At 43.6% G+C, this 18,889-nt stretch overlaps 1 protein-coding gene across 4 annotated transcripts; it reads left to right on the top strand.

Moving 5' to 3' along the window:
• Nucleotides 1–120: 120 nt before the first annotated feature.
• Atpsckmt (ATP synthase c subunit lysine N-methyltransferase) lies at nt 121–17,382 on the top strand. 4 transcript variants are annotated; one of them, XM_021651752.2, is made up of 5 exons: nt 122–247; nt 4,690–4,967; nt 7,025–7,162; nt 8,615–8,665; nt 15,413–17,382. In XM_021651752.2, the coding sequence occupies exons 1-5, from the start codon at nt 235–237 to the stop codon at nt 15,623–15,625; spliced, it is 693 nt and encodes a 230-aa protein (XP_021507427.1). In that variant the 5' UTR covers nt 122–234; the 3' UTR covers nt 15,626–17,382. The 4 variants fall into 4 exon arrangements, with proteins under 4 accessions (XP_021507428.1, XP_021507427.1, XP_021507426.1 ...); XM_021651751.2 differs by having other exon boundaries at nt 123–247; nt 4,690–4,991; XM_021651753.2 differs by lacking the exon at nt 8,615–8,665 and having other exon boundaries at nt 121–247; nt 4,690–4,991.
• Nucleotides 17,383–18,889: the final 1,507 nt, after the last annotated feature.

The raw sequence follows: 18,889 nt of genomic DNA, 5'->3' as shown, positions 1-18,889 counted from the left end.
GGGAACGTTTATCCTCCAGGAACCTAGGGGGCATTCTAAACTTAGAAGACAACGTCTATAACCCAAATGTTATCACGATATCTAATTCAGTCACTGATTAAAGGTTTTGATTTTTGGAAGTCTTTGAATACAGAGTCGCAGCGGGGAGCTAATTTCCTTAAGACATTTTTCCCTCCCCCCCGGCTCTGAGACGTTGGTAGGTCCCACTTCCGGTCTCCCCGGAAGTTTCGCGCAATGGAGAGAGGAGGTGAGATTTGACCAGCAGGGCGCGGTGCAGCTCCTTTGGCTGGCGCGTGTGCGTATGGGGCTCGGGCTCGCGTGTGGCATGGGCGGCCAGGGGCGCCCTGCGGGCAGCGGGTGTGGCCGCGGTGGGTGCGGAGCTCTGCGCCCCGCGCCGTCCTCCACGCCTTGGCCTGTGTTTTCTCGGCTGCCCGCCCTTCCGTGCGCAGGACTCAGCCTTCAGCCCGTTCCTAGGGCTGCTGGAATCAGCCCTCTCTAGACTAGATGCTGCTTTGAAGTTATTGAATCTGCGGTTTTATTTTCTTGTCTGCAAAAAATAGCAGTAATAACAATGCCTACTTCACAAGGTTGCTGGAAGTGTTGAGGGAGAGCAGCGCCTTGTGGGCAGCACGCAGTGTTCTGAACTCCCTTCGCTGCGCAGAGCCTGCCTTGCCCATGCTATACTGCTAGGTGGAGACAAAGTAGCGCGGCCTGCTCTACTCGTACCGCTAATTGTATTGTACGTCTGCCGGAAATCACGATACATTTTATAAGCGCAGATTTATTGGTAATGAGTTTCCGCGCTCTCCATCCGTACCCCACAGAACAGAAACTGTCCCTGCTGTGTCATTATCGGTTTTTATTAAGTACTAGAATTAGAACGCATGTAACAGCACAGACCCAAAAGCCAGCCTGCTGTCTTACAGTTGATTTATTAATCTTTCCTGATGTCTAGCCCTCTGTTTCCAAGACTCAGTGATGCTCCTAGTGTCTTTTGGGTTTTAAAAATTTCAAGTGGTGGATTCTGCAATCCATCTTGTTAATTTGAGGAGAATGGAAAATATTTAATGGAGTCCTCTGCATCTTATTTCCTGGCAGAGCTCTGTCTGTGATGACTCCTGGTATCGATAGTGGATATGTAACCAAAGGATGCAGATTGACTTTATGCCAGTACAAGAAAGGGTTTTTAAAAAGTTAACAGAAAATAAAGTTTCATCACAGCATTTTCATGTATGTCATTGCCCCTTGCTGTCCCCACTCTCTTCTCATACTCTTCTCACTTGGTGGTGACCGTTGTTCCTCAAATAGTTATGTACATTATATATTGTAAAATCTAGGTTTCAAATACGAGAAAACATAGTATTGTGTCTCTTTTGTTGCCTTTTATTTCCACCTCCCTTTGAATCTCTTCCTACACACACACACACACACACACACACACACACACACGATTCTACATCTGAGAGAAAAATGTGATATTTGCCTTTTTGAGTCATTCTTGTTTTAAAAACTGAAAAAAGCTCCGTTGTGTGTATAAAGCACACTCTATTCATTCATCAAGCTGGTTTCAAGAAAGACTTCAAGGGTGACCCAGCACGTAAGGGCACTTGCTGCCAAGCCTGATCACCTCTGCTTGATCTTGGTCTCTCATGGTGAAGAAGAGAATGGACTCCCACTTGTGTCACAGACCTGCCCTTCTGTTAGGCTTCCACTCCATTCCCACTGTCCTTCCATGCCTGCTCCCAAGGTTTGATGCTTTTGCCCTCAGTTTAAATTTTTTGCTTATAGTTTCTATTTCCCCTAAGTTTCTAGATGCTTGTATATAGTATAACATTTCTCACATCCTTTGTTGCCTCAGTTGGTTCCTCACTGCTCCCAAAGACCAGCTGGAAAACCCTGGAGACCACCACCTCATTATTGTATACCTTCTGGTTTTGTGGAAGGGTATATGTGTATACAGATGAGCTATAATTTGGGCCATCTGACATATGTGTTTAACTGTCATTGCCCATATTGATTAAAAATATGATCTGTCTATGATGGAATTATATTCACCCACAAAAAAAGAATCAAGTACTGATAAGGAACAGCATGGACATTTTAAATGTCCTTTAGAAGGTGGTTAGAAGACCACATACTATTATTTATATGTGTATGTATGAATACTTATGTATGTGTTTGTATAGTCATGTGTGTACAGAAGTTTCATGTTTACCTGTGTAGGCCAAAGTTTGACATAAGGTATTTCGGTTGTATTCCAGTTCTTTTTTTTTTTTTTTTTTTTTGGAGACAAGGTCACTCACTGAACTTGCCTGGTGGCCTGGTGGCAAGTTTTGCTAGGTGGCTCCCCAGCCAGTCACAGAGATCCACCTGTCTTCAACTTCCAGTCCTGAGTTTATGCCTGGCTTTTGCGTGGTTGCTGGGAAACTGAACTCAGGTCACCATGCTTGAAAAACAAGCACTTTACTCACTGAGCCTTTGCAAGCTAGTTGATATAAGTTACCTTTGCAAGACACTTAAGTAAGTTTAAAGTTAATATGGAGAGTAAAAGTAATGGTTACTTAGGACAGCTAGCAGAGGGTGGGTGGGGAGATGACAGTTGAAGGACAAAGGGGTTCTTGGGCAATAAAATGACTGTTGAGGCTTGTTTACGTCTATACTAAACCCCCTTGAGATGTACACATTAAATGGACAAATTGTGTTCGTATTCTGTCCAAGTAAAGCCTAAAAGTCTGGGTTTCCAGACTGAGTGGTGGTGCATGCCTGAATCCCAGAACTTGGGAGGCTGAGGCAAGAGGATCAGTATAAATTCAAGGCCAGTGTGGGCTACATACCAAGACTGTCTCAAAAAGAAAAAAACAGTGGATCCTCCTCCACTCCTCCCAGTGGTGGTCTCAGGATGGCAGTTAACAGTTGTTATTCAGTCTTTCAGTTTATACCTTGTACATGTTAATGTAAACGTGGTAATCAGAGAAGGATAGTAGTGTTCTCGATTCTTTTTTTTCTTAAGTTTTGAGTTGTGCAGGAAAAAAAATATTAAAAATGTTGTGGTTTTTAAGCCGTACTACAGTAGCAGCTTCCCAGATGTTAAGCAGCTAGCTTAGGTTCTGAGACTCCAGGATGAATCTTAAATGTGTTCAAACCTGTGCTGTGTTCCATTGTGGTGCTCATAGGAGACTGCTGTATGAAGACAGCAGATGAGCCCTGCGTCTCTCAAGTAAGTCAGTGTGCAGTGAGCTTAGCATATTCTACACAGTGTCAGAATTGTAACTGAAATTACTGATGGTTTTGCTATCAGACACCTAAAGGTACTATCAAGCACCAAAAGGCAGCCTCAGCAGGCTTCCTTCCCCTCCTCAAGTTGGCTCTCTACTACAAAAACACATTTTTAAAAGTCACTGTTAGGCTGTTGAAAGTGAAAGAGAGTAAAGTTATGCCATTGAGCATTGTCCTGTATTATGGTCTGCTGCAGTGTGGCAGCTTCTGTTGTGTCCTATGTTCGCAGTTTCAACTCAGCAAAATAGATTGTCACAGTTCATGGGTGTAGTGTGTAGAATGGTTCCCCAATATATCTGCATTCTGACTGATGTAACTTGTGCAAATATGGCTGAAGATCTTGTACCAGAAATTATCTTGGACTAATTAGGTAGATGCACTGTTGTAAAAAGAAAAAAGGAGAGATCAGGATGGAAGCAGAGGTTGGAGTGCTAAGGGGTTAAAATAAACGTAGGTAGCTTTTGAAAGCTGGAAATGTAAAGAAATTGCTCCTTAGTCTAAAGGCCTTGGAGGGATGCAGCCTTACCGACCCACAGCAGACTTCTGAGCTCTGGTCCATGGTGAGAAACGTGTACCACCAGATGTCAGTGAGGCTATGTTCACTTCTTACAGTACCTGCACTGCAGGCCTCTTGAATGACTTTCTGATAGCCCTGACCAGTCATATCTGAATGGCAGCCACCTGCTGTCTCTTCTCTGACCTTTTCCTGCTTCCATTGGATTGGTGTGTTTTCATTACCCACAGCAATGGTCTGTTCGCTGTGGGGTTCCACATTATTCCAATAATGTATAAGTAGCAGACACTGGGTGCCTGTGCTTCCTGCCTGCCTCTGCTTCCAGTGTGTGTCTTCTTCCTATGTGCCTCTTCCTGTGTGCCTCTGTTTCCTTTTGCCTCCGCTTCCTATGTGCCTTACCTGTACCCCACTCATTCACTCTCCCAGCAGCTCTGGGACCCACAGTGTATGGAGGTGGAGGTTCATCTGGAGGCCTGTGAGGTCACATTGTTAGCACTGACAGAGCTGGCATCACACCCTCTGACTCTTAGCTGTGCTTTGAGTCATTAATCAGTTTCTCCTCCCTTCAGCTTTGCCTTACACTAGGGACACATTAGAAGGTGGGATAAAAAGGAGGGTATTTAAGATACATTCGATTCATTGCAGTCGCAGGTTAGAGGGCCCAAGGTCAGTTCCCATCACCCATGTCAGGCAGCCACAGACACCTCCAGTTCCAGGGAATCGGACACTCTCTTCTGGCCTCTGTAGGCATCTGCATATGCACACATGCACACACAAGTATAACCATAATACAAGGGATGAGTCAGTGTATCACAGGTGTTGATGAGAAGGCGTAGCCTCAGTTTTTACTGTGTGCTCAGTGTGTTTCCACTTTTCTGTTAACAATGGCTTATACCTAGAAATGCCTGAGGAAGAAAGGCAGTCGGGCCGTGTTCTTCCTACAAGTCTGGAATCAGAGAATTTGAAGAAGAGCAATTGGGGGTTCTTGCTTACTGGGATCATTGGTGGTGCCCTGGTGACAGTGTATGCTGTGGCTACACCATTCATCACACCGGCCCTCCGCAAGGTTTGTTTGCCGTTTGTGCCTGCAACTTCCAAGCAGATTGAAAATGTCGTGAAGATGTTGCAGCACCGAAGAGGATCCCTGGTGGACATCGGCAGTGGCGATGGGCGGATTGTGAGTTATGTCAAACGCTTGAAGGTTTGGAACCAGAAATTGTTAACATTTTGTATGAGGCTTCTGCAAAGATTTGCCATATGTGACAGTCTGAAAAGTGTGTGTTTCATTTTGTGTTCGACTAAACTGTTGGACCACCAGCGTGTGTTTAGAGTTCATTTTTCTCTGATTGATTTTATTCCCCTTGGAGGAACAGTACTCTGTAAACATGCCAGATAGAAAGGAGCAGTTAATTGCTAATTATCAAATAGTCTATTAGAAGTTTTGGTTCAGTAAAGGCGGCATGATTACAAGAAACATGTTGAGTCATGGAGTATAATCATCTTTACTCTTACAACTTAGCTGCTTGCTTTATGCTTCTCTGTATTGATATGTGAGTAAGAAATGACTCCTAGGAGTTGATAGAGACTTAAAATAAGAAACGTCATTGCTGAAGCCCTGCTTGACTAAGGAATTGAGGGTGGGCACAGTTTCATGTAGCTGTGATCCCAGTACTTGAGAGGTGGAGGCAGAAGGATCATGATTTCAACGCCAGTTTCTTATATAGAGAGAATTTGGGCTACATGAGACCTTACCTGAGAGAGAGAGAGAGAGAGAGAGAGAGAGAGAGAGAGAGAATTAGAATTTTAGTGGCTTCAACATGTTGTGATCTTAGCCTGAACTCTTAGTAAAGGAAAGGTCTCTGACTGGCAGGTGATCCTCAGTGATGACGGTGGCCACATCCTGCTGGAGTGGAGACGACAAGGGGAAAGGCTTGTGTTCAGCAGCATGTGGTGTACAGACTGCAGAGCTGTACATCTTCAGTAGTCCCGTGGTCACTGGTTTTGTGGTAGAGACTGATTCATGACAGAGACTGAAAATGCTCACCACTTTAAAAAACATCTTTTCCACTGTAGCAAAATATTACCAACCATAATGTTTACCATCTTAACCATTTTTAGTTCTGTGATATTAAGAGTCCCATTGCTAAGTTGTCATCACTGCCCATCACAGGAATGCTTTCGTCTGGTTTGGGATGGGGCTTGTGTGCACCTCTCCATTCCAAGCTAGAAGGTTGGCTGGCTTGACCCTGTGCAGCTCTTGTGCAGGCTGCCGCAGCTGCTGTAAGTTCATGAGTGCTGTGGGCTTGGACAGGTTATTTTTATTCCATGTTCTCTGTTATTTTCACTTTCCCCTCTGCTCTGCCAGCCTCTGGTGGAGAGATGTGCAGATGTGCAGACTTTTAGCCATCGTTTGTCACCACCTAGAGCTAGCTGAGCCGTAATCAGGGATACAGTTGTCCAACACAACCCTGAATGTTTGTCTCCTGATCCGCAAGGCAAAATCTTTGACAAAATACAGAAAGCTTCGGGTTGGCTGTTGTCTTGTTCATGAACTATAGAACTTCAGATAAAACATTTTTTTTTTTTTTTACATAGCATTCTCATCAAAGGGAGTAGTAGCCTTTTTAAAATTTATTTATTTGTATTTTATGTACAATGGTGTTTGACTGCATTATGTCTGTGGGGTTGTCAGATCTCCTATAAGAGGAGTTAGTTACACACAGTTGTGAGCTGCCATGTGGGTGCTGGGAATTGAACCTGGGTCCTCTGGAAGAACAGTCAGTACTCTTAACCCTTGAGCCATCTCTCAGTAGTAGCCTTTTTTGAGCCTATATTAATTATGGGAAATAATGAGTTTCATTGTGAAATTTTGTACATGGCAGCAGGCAGGCTGCTGAAACAGTAGCTGAGGGCTCACATGTTGTCAACATACAAACGGTAGAGAGAGCACTAACTGGGAATGAATGGCCTGCCCTTAGTGACACACCTCCTTGAATGAGACCAATCTTCCTAATCCTTCCCAAACTGCTTCACCAACTGGGGACCAAGTATTCAATTATATGAGCCTATGGGGCCATTCTTACTAAAACTACCATATTTCTCCTCTCCCTGATCCATTCCTCAATAACCCAGAAGAAGTACCTTTTATTGGGATGTTTCAGGGTTATAAACCATAAATAGTGAACTCTCTGGCAAGAGGACTTCTTTCTTTTGCTAACCCCTGCCTCTGTCCAGGTGATTGCAGCTGCAAAGGAAGGATTCCCAGCTGTGGGCTATGAACTGAATCCATGGCTGGTTTGGTACTCCAGATACCGTGCCTGGAGGGAAGGTGTGCATGGCTCTGCCAAGTTTTATATTTCAGATTTGTGGAAGGTACGTAACGCCTCTGCAGGATGCTGCTGCAAAAGCTAGCAGACCTTTATTTATAATTAATTTGATTGACAAGAAAGAGTGTTGAAAGGAAAATAAAGTCCAAATGAATATTTTGGCATGTTAAAGTGTATATGCATTTTAAACTGATAGAATTTACAATAGGCTGCACTTTAGTATAGAAGCTTCAAATTTTGATAAAAGTCATGTGAATGCTAAGAATTTATTGACCAAGTTAATGCCTTTTCATTTTGTTTTTTTCTTGTGAATAATGAGATATTTCATCTCACTTGGAAATCATAGATTATTCTTGATAAATAGTTGGCTTTTCTGTATGTGTGTTTGCATGTTAAGAGACAGACAAAGATGGATGATAGAAGAACCTATGAACCATGCTATGATGGCTCTTTCTTGTCTTCATAAAAGTATGAGGGTTTTCTAAATATATTTGTACTTTTTTTTCATGATATTTTTATTGATTATTTGGGAATTTCACATCATACACCTTGATCACAGGCACTTCCCAGCCCTACCAGGTCCACCCTGTACCCTTGTGAGCCTCCCCCTCAAAAAGAAGGAGGAGGAAGAAGAAGAAGAGGAGAAGGAGGAGAAAGAGGAGGAAGGGGAGGAGGAGAAGGAGCAGAAAGAGGAGGAAGGGGAGAGAGAGGAGGAGAAAGAGAAGGAGGGGAAGGAGGAGATACCCCACAAGTCCAATTTGTGTTGCCCAGATGCTCACTGGGACATGGTCAAACTCCTAGTGTCAAGCCCCTTAAAGAAAGCTGAGTCCTTCCCTACCAGCACCCCATCAGAAACCCTCAGTTGTGGAGAGCTACACTTCAGCATCTTTATATTTGCACTCCTAAGAACAAAAACAAAACCTGTCTTTCAAGTTAGGAAGCTTCACACAAAATGCTTCTTCTTAAATAAGAATTTCTCACTTGTAACACTGTCCTCAGCAGCTTATAAAAACACACTTGAATTTTGCTTGCATTGTTCTCAGGCTGTATATAACTAAACGGTCTCCATGGAGTAAATAGGACTTTTATTGGGCAATAAGAATTTTGAGTGGCAAAGCACTTTTACCCCATTTTTCAACTGCTGCAAAACCATTTTCTTGTATTTTGAATGTAATGTTTTAGGGAAGAGTAAGAGGATTAGAAGCATGAAGCCACTGCACTGTGAGGCAGGTGGCCTTCGGAGGTTTGAGCAGCAGCAGTAGGGCAGAATCCTGTCCTGATGGAGTCCCTGTGAGGATGAGGATGAGTCCCAGGATGCATCTGGAAAGCTGATGCATTTGACTGGCAATGTGCTCTTTTTGCTGTGCCTTGTAAGGGAGCTATTCTTCGGGGGAATGTGTGAAATCTGCCACCTGGCAATGTGGGCTCCTGTGAAACAAGTGTGTTGTGATGCACGGCATTTTAGAATTGACCCACCTTTGTTCTCCATCTCGTCCAGGTCACCTTTGCACAGTACTCCAATGTTGTTATTTTTGGTGTGCCTCAGATGGTGAGTCTGCACCCCCTTCCCTGTGATCCGTATGTCTCTGTCACTATCAGCTGCATGCAACACATCACCTCTCACACACACATGCAGTGATGGCTTCCAGTGACTTTGAGGGAATACTGGATTTCACTTCATTGCTTTAATAAAATACTTACGGACCTTAAAAGTTTAATCATTAAGGATTCAGCCACAATTTAAAATTTTAGATTCAGAGAAGAAAACCTCAATGCTTAGCAATTGCAGTTTGAAAACTGCTTTATGAGGTTCCAGCATTGAGTACAGTTGGTGATTTTCACAGCTGCTCACTCACACCCCACCGTAATCGCTTGGGGAAGTTAATGGGATGTTCCCTTTGAATTGATCATTCTTCCAATTTTGCTGGAGATAATTTTCAGGGTGGATGAACATTGACTGGTTTCAATTTCCTCCAATTCACAGATTTGCCAAAGAACTGAGTATTGAACTTTGATTATGTACTTTCAAAGTGAAAATGCCACTATTGTACTGACAATGGGCCTCTGCAGCCTTTGCAGAGACGGTCAGGGTAGGATGCTTTATGTCATTGCTAGCTTAGAGACCAGAGACATCAACTCCTTTTTACTTTTCAAAGTCTGTAATTGTAGCCATAATAACCTTGGCAGAATTGGATGTTTGCTGAGATGGCACTATAATAACTGATATGGTTTTTAATTTAAAAAAGAGAAAATGTAATTTCTGTTGTTTTACTTTTTATTGATGCCTTAGGTTTTTGTTGTTGCTTTTTGAGCTACAGCATCACTGTGTTGCCCTGGCTGGCCTGGAAATTGCTATGTAGCTCAGGCTAGCTGTCCACTTGCACTGGTTCTCCTGCCTCTGATTCCCAAGTGTGGCCGTTATGGGCATGTGCTGTCATGCCCAGCTTTGCTTGGGGATTTTATACATAGTGTTTAACTACTTGAGAAATTTATCCCCACATCAGAACTTTTAGTGTAATGGTACATTCTTTGCTTTTTCAAACCAGAAATGATAGTATTGTAAAAGTAACTCTAGTCATGTCTGTTATGGGACTTGAGAGTAACTGTACTTTTGTTCTAAAAGTGAAGGCAGGTGTGAGGTCTTGGTCTCTGGTCACTTAAAAACTTGCTTGGGCCAGGCCTGGGATCACACCTACAATCCCAGCATTCAGGAGGCCAAGGGAGTAGGGTTATTGTAAGTTTGGGTTACACAGTGAGGCCCTGTCTCAACTCTCCTACCCCATAAATAAAAATAATTTGGGATCATAGACTAGATAGGGAATTTTGATGGTTATTTACTACTTATGATGTTTGGGTTTTTCCTTCTAAGATGTAACAATTCGCATATTGGAGAAAAGTATCTTGAATGTAGGAAAGTAGAAAGTAGATTGAGTGGGAAGTCTGTGCTGTCTGGAGGGAGGGAGAGAGAGCGCGTGAGAGAGGGAGCAAGCTTGACAGCGAGCATGAGTGGTGTTAAGCTGGGGTGCAGGCTGTGAAGCCATACCTTCTTGTCCCAGCAGGGGGCAGCAGCAGCCTTTGTAAGTGTGGCTAAGGCTGCTCTGCCACCTGAGTCTGGGTTGGCTTGCATACTGTGTTGGGGCTGTTTCCTTAGGAGCAGTGTGAGTCTTGTTATTTTGAAAAATACATTTGCAATTATTGCTTATTCCCCTGCACACAGACAAATCTCAGCCAAGGAATTTGAGCATTTTACTGTTCGCAGGGAAAAAGAGGAGCAGCAGGAATTCACAGAGCATTCATGCTCCTGAGTCAGCCTGTGTATGGTGGGTTGGTGAGGGGCACAGAAAACTCACCTGGCTTCTGTTGAGCTGGAATGCCGAGGTTCATGTGTGGAACCCCCACTTTCAGCCCACATCAAACTTTGCTCAAGTGGAAGTAGTGAGGGGCAGGAGAGAATGCTGGCTGGGAAGTTAGAGACCACTTTGCCCGCTGGTACGTGTGTGGCCCAGGGAAAGCCCTTTCCCTATCTATGTAAGGATGCAGTTAAATTGTACCCCACTCTCTTGAGCATGGGTCAGTACTCCTGTCACGGGAAGATGACCCTCTAAAGCAGCATGCCATGGACAGTGTCTCAGAGTAGCTGATGCACTCGTAAGCACTTGGAGAGTCAGGAGGAGCCTTAAAGAAGTGCAGAGGAGGACAGCTGCGTTGCAAATCCTCAGCCCTGCTTCAGATGCCACCTGGATTATTCCTAGTGGCACAGTGCATTTGTAAGTGGAAATTAGTGCTAATGCTTCAATATACAGTATTAAACCAGTATTGTACCAGAGTAGGGTGAGGAGTCCCATTTGGACCTCATAAACATGGAGAGGCTTGCAACTACCCATATGTAGCCTGAGCTTATGCACCAAGATGCTCTTTTTAAAGTGTGGAACAGTTGGGTCTTTGCTTAAGCCCTCTGTGAGGCTGGAGATATAGCCCAGGTGGTAGCATGTTTGCCTAGCATGCATGAAGCTCTGACATCAGTCCCCAGTACTACAGAAACCACATGTGTTGGTGCACACCTGTAGCCCCAGCACTTGGGAGGCAGAGGCCCAGGATTAGAAATTCAAGGAAATCCCTGGTTATATAGTGTGTTTGAGGGCAGCATGAATTACATGAGACCAAAAACCCAAACTCCAAATATAAAATCCTCAGTGACTTCTTGCTAACTTAGGAAAAAGGTCTGAACCTGCCGTGGGTCTCTGAGATTGGCATGGAGTGTGGCTCCTGCCTACTTGTGACCTTGTCTTGTCATTTTTAAATTTTATTCTCTGCACAGTTCTTTATCTTGTCAGTCCATGGACTTGCCTGTGCTTCTCCTAAAGAACTGGAGCCATCCATTCTCATTGACCTCAGGCCCCCCCTGTACGGGGCCTACCTAGTGAATGGCTGCCCTTCCTCCGTGAAGCTGTTCTCTGTGCCCTTGAAGTGGGTCTTATTCTACTCTGTAGCACCCTGATCCTGTCCTTTAGTGAATACTGTACAATGTCTATGCCCACAGGCTTTGCTCATGCAGCAATTATGGCTGCTGCATAGGAGACAGGGGCTTCTTATCACTTGACTACATCACTGAGTAACAAAATGGGAATATCCTGAGGTTATCTTGTCACTGCTCTAGAGGCAGTTGGACCTGGGCAAATGAAGCCAACAAATGAGGTGAACTAAAGTCTCATGCAATGGCTACCTTTGTTCAGAGCCTCAGACAGTTCATACTCTGAGGCTTCAGAAAGGCCACATGAGTAAAGTTCTCATGAATTCATGCTGTATATGATCACAAGGACAAGCCACAAGTGGCAAAAACATGTTTTTCCATAGAAGCATATAAAGGATAGTTCAAACATTTACTTCAATAACAACAGTAAGCGATAACGTGGAAGTTATCTTCTACACCTTGGAAGAGTCATCCAGGCTGAGGACTGGCAATTGCACAGTGCTGAATGGTGTGTGCACCTATTGGTTGGAGACCAGTAAGTAAGTACAGATGATGAGGATGATGGGAATTTGAGAGGAGTCAGAAAATAGAACTGGTACCTAAAGGATGCTGGTCCTTCTGAGGGAAGGAGCTGTTGAAGGTAAGCAGAGGACTAAGGAAATGGTAAGGGCAGAAAAAGACCATAACTTCATGTAGGTCACACCCAAGACATTAGAAGTTGGGAAACGTTATGTGCTCTTTTGGTTGTCCAGACGACAGATTGAGGCTCAGGCTAGGGTGGGTTAGCTGGTGAGAAGATGTCAGATTCCAGCTGCAAAGAGAAGCCCAGCAGCAGCAGTGGGTGTATCCAGCATTGGTGAGAGGCAGCTGAATCAAGGCCAGTTACTTTTCTTCTGCTTCCTGGATGTTTGAGTAACCATAAGCTGAGCTGGGGGAGAGGGAGGTGCAGGCAGAGCCATCTGTAGCAGTTCAGTGTGGGCAAGGGAGAATCTGGAGCTCAGGTGTGCACCACCATGGGCAAGGCCAAGAGGCAGGCAGAGCTCAGGGAGGAGCTGCCCAAGGCCTGAGCTTTGTCTGGGAAGTGAAGCATAACCAGACAGGGCTTCGGGAAGCCCTCCTGGTATGCATGTCCCCACTCTAGGAGCCAAGTGGAGGAGAAAGGAGGCCGCCAGGTCATGGGCCAGCATGACCTGTCAGCCACAGGCCTGTCTTAAGCTGTTAGCTGATTCAGTGTGTGCTCCAAGTTTTGGAGATATGATTAGAATATGATGAGTTTGTGTCACTTTGAAACCCATAATTGTATGAATAATTTTGAATTCTATTAGACAGGCATAACACATCACTGCTTCTCTTCGTGTGTGATATCAGGACAGATTTGATGCATATTTATGTGTAATTTAGTCAGTTAATTTCTCATGATTGAAATAGCTTCTTTCATTTTTAGGTTTATCTTGACTTAGCATATGACAGTCACTCCAAAATAAAAGAAACTATAAAAGAGAAAAGAATAGTGATGTGAATACATTTACAATTATCTTTTTATGAACAAAATTACCATATGAAACCTGGTATTTTGAAAATGCATGTTGTTTTATTTTTTGCTTATTTAATTTTTCCCTCATGGAATAATTTTTTTTTAATTCTTTCTTTGCCACTAGAAGGATAGAAATCTTCTCTCCTTAATGGGATTTATTCTCTGTTATCAACTCTAATGATGCATTAGAATTTTGGCTTATTCCATCCATATATTGGGAGTTTTGCAAAACCATTTTTATAAGATGCTGGTCAAGAATAAAACCTTCACAAGAGCCCTGCTGGTTTCTCTGTCTTGTTGTAGTTACTTTTAGAGGGAGTAGTTTTTGCTTAGATCTTCATTTCTGAGTATCATTTTTCACTACAGGGAACCAGGAATCCTTGAGAATCGATGATCTAGTGTTGCAGAAGGGAAGATACAAAAGCTTGTAATATTTTGTTGAGTCAAAACATAAGGAAGTACTCAAAATATTTAATGGGAGTATTTTCAAGGATGGAAAAGCCAGATGCTGGAGAGGATCCATGGCAAGATTTGGACAGTTTGAACATTACCTTAGCAAGGCCAGCAATGATTTATGAGCCACTGAATGAGCCATTAGCATATAGACATTCATATTTGCCATAGGTAGAGGTTATAGGTCAGAGGAAGGGAAAGCATGTCCTTGTAACAATACTGTCTATCAAGAGGAAAGATGGTTACCCCATTGCCTCTGCAGCCTTTAAAGTAAAATTGATTTTAGTCAGAATCCTCAGTGTAGGCTACTTCCAGGGCAGAGATGTTTTGTGAGTAAAGATGCTTACAGTTTTCTACAATGATCACTAACAGTAAAGGGAATATAGTAGATACATTATGTGGATACCAGGTCCATCTTGAACCTGTTTAGTGGAATTGTCGTGTAGAAAGCTCTCCTGAGCTTCTGGGGATTACAGCAGGGGCATTGCCCAGAGACCTACATGCCATGCACTGAGCTATCAGAAACAAGTATCGGGAACCTGAGACTGAAGTGGAGGTATAGCTGGGTGCTAGATCACTGCCAGGCTGGGCATGCTCAAGACCACAGGTTCATCCCTTACTACCACAAAAAACAACTACAAAGTAAAACTAGGAGACCAAGGAAAACATACAGCTAAGCACAGAGCCTTGCTCTTTCTTGGCTCCTTCCTGACTGGTGCAGGACACCACCAGTGCAGGGAGGAGGAGACTGAATTGTAATGGGGTTACTGTGGGTAGAGCGATAGATTTCCTGAGGCAGTCCTCATGTGGAGTGTGTAAGAAACAGGAGTGTTGTGTGCAGCCTCTTCTCAAAGGTTTAGAGGCAGTTCCTGGAGGTAGAGGGCTGAGGTGAGCAATGGGGCACTGCTAGAACTCCACCCTGGGTAGACTGCATATGGGTCCTTTGTTCAGTTCTCGAAGCTTGTCTTCAAGTTAACGCTATCTCAAAATCAACTGAAAGTAAAAAGTGAAGCAAACATTTTTAGAATATGAGGATGTTAGAACATTTTTACAAACTACAGGTAATTTTACATAGTTGTTAATTTGTTGATGTAATTAAATGGCAATGCTTTCAGCAAATATTAAAAACATTTTATTGGTAGGTTGGATAATAAAATGAATACAAGATTGATATATATTGCTAAAAATTCACTGCTGTGGCTGCAGGTGCAGCTCAGTGGGAGAGGGGTGCCTACCGTGTGTGAGGTCCTGGCTGCACTTTGTAGAACCAAACACCCCTCGGGGGCATGATCACCAGGATATTATAAACACAACTAAGAATTATTCCTAATTGTAGAATGTGTGTACTTCTCAGGGTCTGATTAAACAATATTTATAGACTCTAAATGTTGGTGCTACAGTGTACTGTTAATTGTTGAGAAAAAAAAAAACAACACTCATAATTCTAGGATAATAACAGTTATATGATGTGTCCCAACTTAGAGATGTTAAAAGTATAGAAAAATATGCCTTAAATACATGACATATGCTATGTGCAAGTGCTTAAGTAGGTAAATCATTTAAAATAGAGTTTTAATTATTGCCACATCATGGTTTTTATCAGAAAAGCAGAATTTATGATACATATCTGCTGAAATAGGTTATTTTATAATTGGTACTAGGTGTCTTTGCAACTGCTGTTAATATGTCTTCTTGTGTTAATGGATTGCTTGATAAGTGTTTGTGCCTGAGCTGATTTGTTTTGTAGGATTTTCAGGGGCTTTGGGGTGCAGAAAGGCATTTTGAAGTCATCTCCTTTGTCAGTGTTCAGGGAGGCTCATGGCTGTTGTTCTCCACAGATGCCACAGCTGGAGAAGAAACTTGAGCTTGAACTTGAGGACGATGCTAGAGTTATTGCCTGCCGATTCCCTTTCCCACACTGGACTCCAGACTACACTGCTGGAGAGGGCATTGACACTGTGTGGGCATATGACATGAGCGCTTTCAGAGGACGGGGTAAGAGGGCCAGAGCATGCATGCATCATCCAGCAGAGCTTCATGGAGGCAGCTGAGAAGTGCGCTTCTTCATGCCCTAGATGCAGCTGCTGCCGCAGAGCCACCTCTCCTTGACACCGAACAAGAAGTCACCACGCTTTCCTTTCCTCTTGGAGAAAACGAACAGAAGCTCAGAAAAACACTGAGGTTTATTTAAAATCTGCTGCTTTTTAAAGGGCAGTTTCACGTAGCCTGGCTTGGCTTTGAGTTGGCTGAGGATGACCTTGAACTTGCGATACGTCTTCAGTAAAATCTGCTCTCAGTGGACTATTCTGGATGGGTTTACTGCATTTCTGTACATGAGGATGCATGAAGATATAAATAAGAGACTGTTTGTTTGGGTCAGAAGGTTGTCATCTCAGCAGCGTGTTTTAATGCCATGGAAGAAAAGGGAGGGGCCCTTAGGCAGTTTCCTATAGCTTTGTTCATAAGTGAGGCTTATCTCCTTTCTGTAGTTGGTAGCTAAGTTAATTAATTATTTAAAATATTTAGAGTGACATTTATATTTTTCCCCTAAGGCTGTTGGCTTACTGTACTGTATTGAATGAACATGTATATGTACATATACAACTGTGTGTAAATGGACTATGTAACACACATGTTTTAACATTGGGGAAATGGTAACAAGTTGCATTTGGCTTTAGTTGACAGCATTTAGTTGACAGCGTTACGTGTTTTGGTTACAATTGTCGTACATCTGTAGATTTAATGAGGCTTTTAAAGAGCCTTGGCTCAGGGAGATGTTAGTAAGGGCTTAACAGTGAGTGACTGTGAGCTCTCTCTGGGGCCTGTGCATCAGTTAGTAAAAGCATAACAGTAGCCTTTAACCCCAGCACTTGGAAGGCAGAGGCAGGTAAATCTCTATGGGGTCAAGGCCAGCCTGGTCTACAAGTTGAGTTCCTGGACAGCCAGGGCTGTTACAGAGAGAAACCCTGTCTCGAAAAACCAACCAAGCAACCAACCAAGCAACTAAACAAGCAATCAAGCAAACAAACCAGTGAGTGGCTGAGCTTTGGAATCTGAGCTGAGGTTCTGTTTTGAGCAGGAGGCCTTGGGCAGTGACTGACTGTCTCTGACCCTTGCAGCCTGCTACCAGGACAGTGATATGCTGAACATGGGTCTGGGGATCAGTTTTTAAACTTACTGCACAGTCTTTGGTCTGCCAACGGTGTTTATGTTTTAGACACCGAGGGAAAGCTTATTGGAGGGAAATCACAGATTTTTTTTTTTTTTTTGCTAGTCACTTCTCTTATGAGAATAGACATTTATTTAACATTTCTCATTTATGAGAAGAGACTTGACTGGTTTAGATAGAAGACAAGTAAAGGAAAACCTTTGAATGTGAGTAGACAGGCTGTATAGATCTGAAAAATGAGTATCAACTGGTGGCATGGTGGTTCAACTCATCTGTTCGTCTCAGAGAAAAGATCAAGCTGCACTCCTACACTGGGACCTAAATACCAAGCTGTTCTGATGGGAATTTAATTTTAAAAGGTGTCTGACTATTTAGCTAAACTGATCAGAATAGGAACATCTCATAGTTTCCTTGAGAGGACCAACTGGGGACACATGCATTCTGTCACTCATTCATCACACACATGTCTGCTGGTTCACGATGAAAAGACATTGCTGATTCCGACCTCCAGAAGTTCTGGAGAATGCAGAGACAGAGAGCAAATGTTAGGGTGTGTAAGGTTTTCTGATGAAATAGAAGCTTTGTGTGTTTGTGAGGAGCACACAGAGGGTGTGGGCATTAAATAATTTGTTGACTGTTGCTCTCTTCACTGTCTAAGCCTCTGATTGTCCCGTGGAGAGTGTGTCCTGTGTGCATGGGTGGTTTTGGTGGGAGCGCAGATCTTGGTGTCCCAACGCTTGCTGTCACCCCTGCTCTAGCTACTGCTGTAATATTCTGGACACACTTAGAGAGGGGCTACTGCTGTGCCTTGCTGCACATATGTAGTGAGTACATGTAGGGTCTTTTGGACCATGGAGGTATTCCACAGTTTTCTATGTATATTTCTGATGGGTTTGTAAAGGCATCAAACTGCAGTGATTTTCCTCTCCACCATGGTAATAATTAGCAGATACTAGGTCCTATGACCTCAGAGCTTCATGGAAGTGTACTGACCACCTTCTGCGGGGTCAAGAGTTAGTCTTTAAAATGATGCTTTATTAAGGAAACAATGCAACAAGGACTTCCCTGCTGGGCGATACGGCTTCTCCTCTCTGGTTAGTTGAATCTTTATCAGTTTATTAGGTTAAGGACACTGATCAAGTTTACTCATGAGGGCTAATATGGTGAACATCAAAAATAGGGTTCATGTCTAAACATTGTAACCATGGGCCAGTGCCATCTTGATAAAATTCAAAGCTAAAGAAGGCAGAATGGCAGTTGGGGAGGAGCCCTTGGGGGAGCATTTGCCTAGTATGTGCAAGGTCGAGTGTCACTTCTCATTCATACATATGTTGGTCCAGGGGGTCCTTGTTAAATGAGCTCAGTGTGCTCATCCGACTGGCACTAGGCTGTGCTGATTGGCTGTGGAGAGCACTGAGGGTCCCCAGGAAGATGTAGGTGGGCAAGGGGTCCAACCCCAGTAAGGATGCACTTCACGAGGTCACCTGAGTTAGGCTTGTCCTGCAGTCACAAAGTGATGGGGGCCACTCCTCATAGGGCCTCCTGAGTCATTTGAACAGTCCTCAAAGGTCACTATAAGATGGAGTCTAATTCTGACAGAACTTCCCATCCCCACAAATGTAAGTCGCTCATGATAGTTTTTCACTATAATTTCAACAAAGTGGTGAGAATATTGGGGTGCTGATGAATGGAGTTAGAGGTGTGACTCCTCAGGAAAGCCTCGGAGTGAGGGGTTACCACTACACACATGTGGAGGGCAGAGGACAACTTGTAGGAGTCAATTCTCTCCTACCACGTGGATCTTAGGGATCAAACTCAGATCATCAGGTTTGGTGACAAGGGCCCTTACTCAGCCTTTTGCTGGCCCATGATTACAGCTCTTAAAACCCCTTGTCAGTATAGGTCACTAATGGTTCCTCATCCTCTCTTAAGGGACACTGTCCGCTCCCAATCTTGTCAAGAGAGCAACCATGTTGTATGGGGACCAAACATCCTTCCAAACTTCCTGCAGTCGATTGGAACAGGACTGAGTATCTGAATCTGTGCATACTGTTGGTGTTGGTTTGCTGGCAGAAAGGATCAAGCAGCTACTTGGACTCCATATTAGATTAGGGAACATTGGGCAGAGATGCCAGAGATAAAGGTT

The sequence above is a fragment of the Meriones unguiculatus genome, chromosome 3, assembly GCF_030254825.1.
Source record: "Meriones unguiculatus strain TT.TT164.6M chromosome 3, Bangor_MerUng_6.1, whole genome shotgun sequence".
In the NCBI taxonomy this organism is placed as follows: domain Eukaryota; kingdom Metazoa; phylum Chordata; class Mammalia; order Rodentia; family Muridae; genus Meriones; species Meriones unguiculatus.
The sequence above is the reverse complement of the archived record's forward strand: the minus strand, read 5'-3'. Positions and strand labels throughout refer to the sequence as shown.

Excerpts from the sequence above, each read along its gene's own strand:
- Atpsckmt (XM_021651751.2), top strand. Across the intron at positions 4,992-7,024 it reads GTTATGTCAAACGCTTGAAG|GTGATTGCAGCTGCAAAGGA; the intron begins GTTTGGAACCAG and ends GCCTCTGTCCAG. Across the intron at positions 8,666-15,412 it reads TTTTTGGTGTGCCTCAGATG|ATGCCACAGCTGGAGAAGAA; the intron begins GTGAGTCTGCAC and ends TGTTCTCCACAG.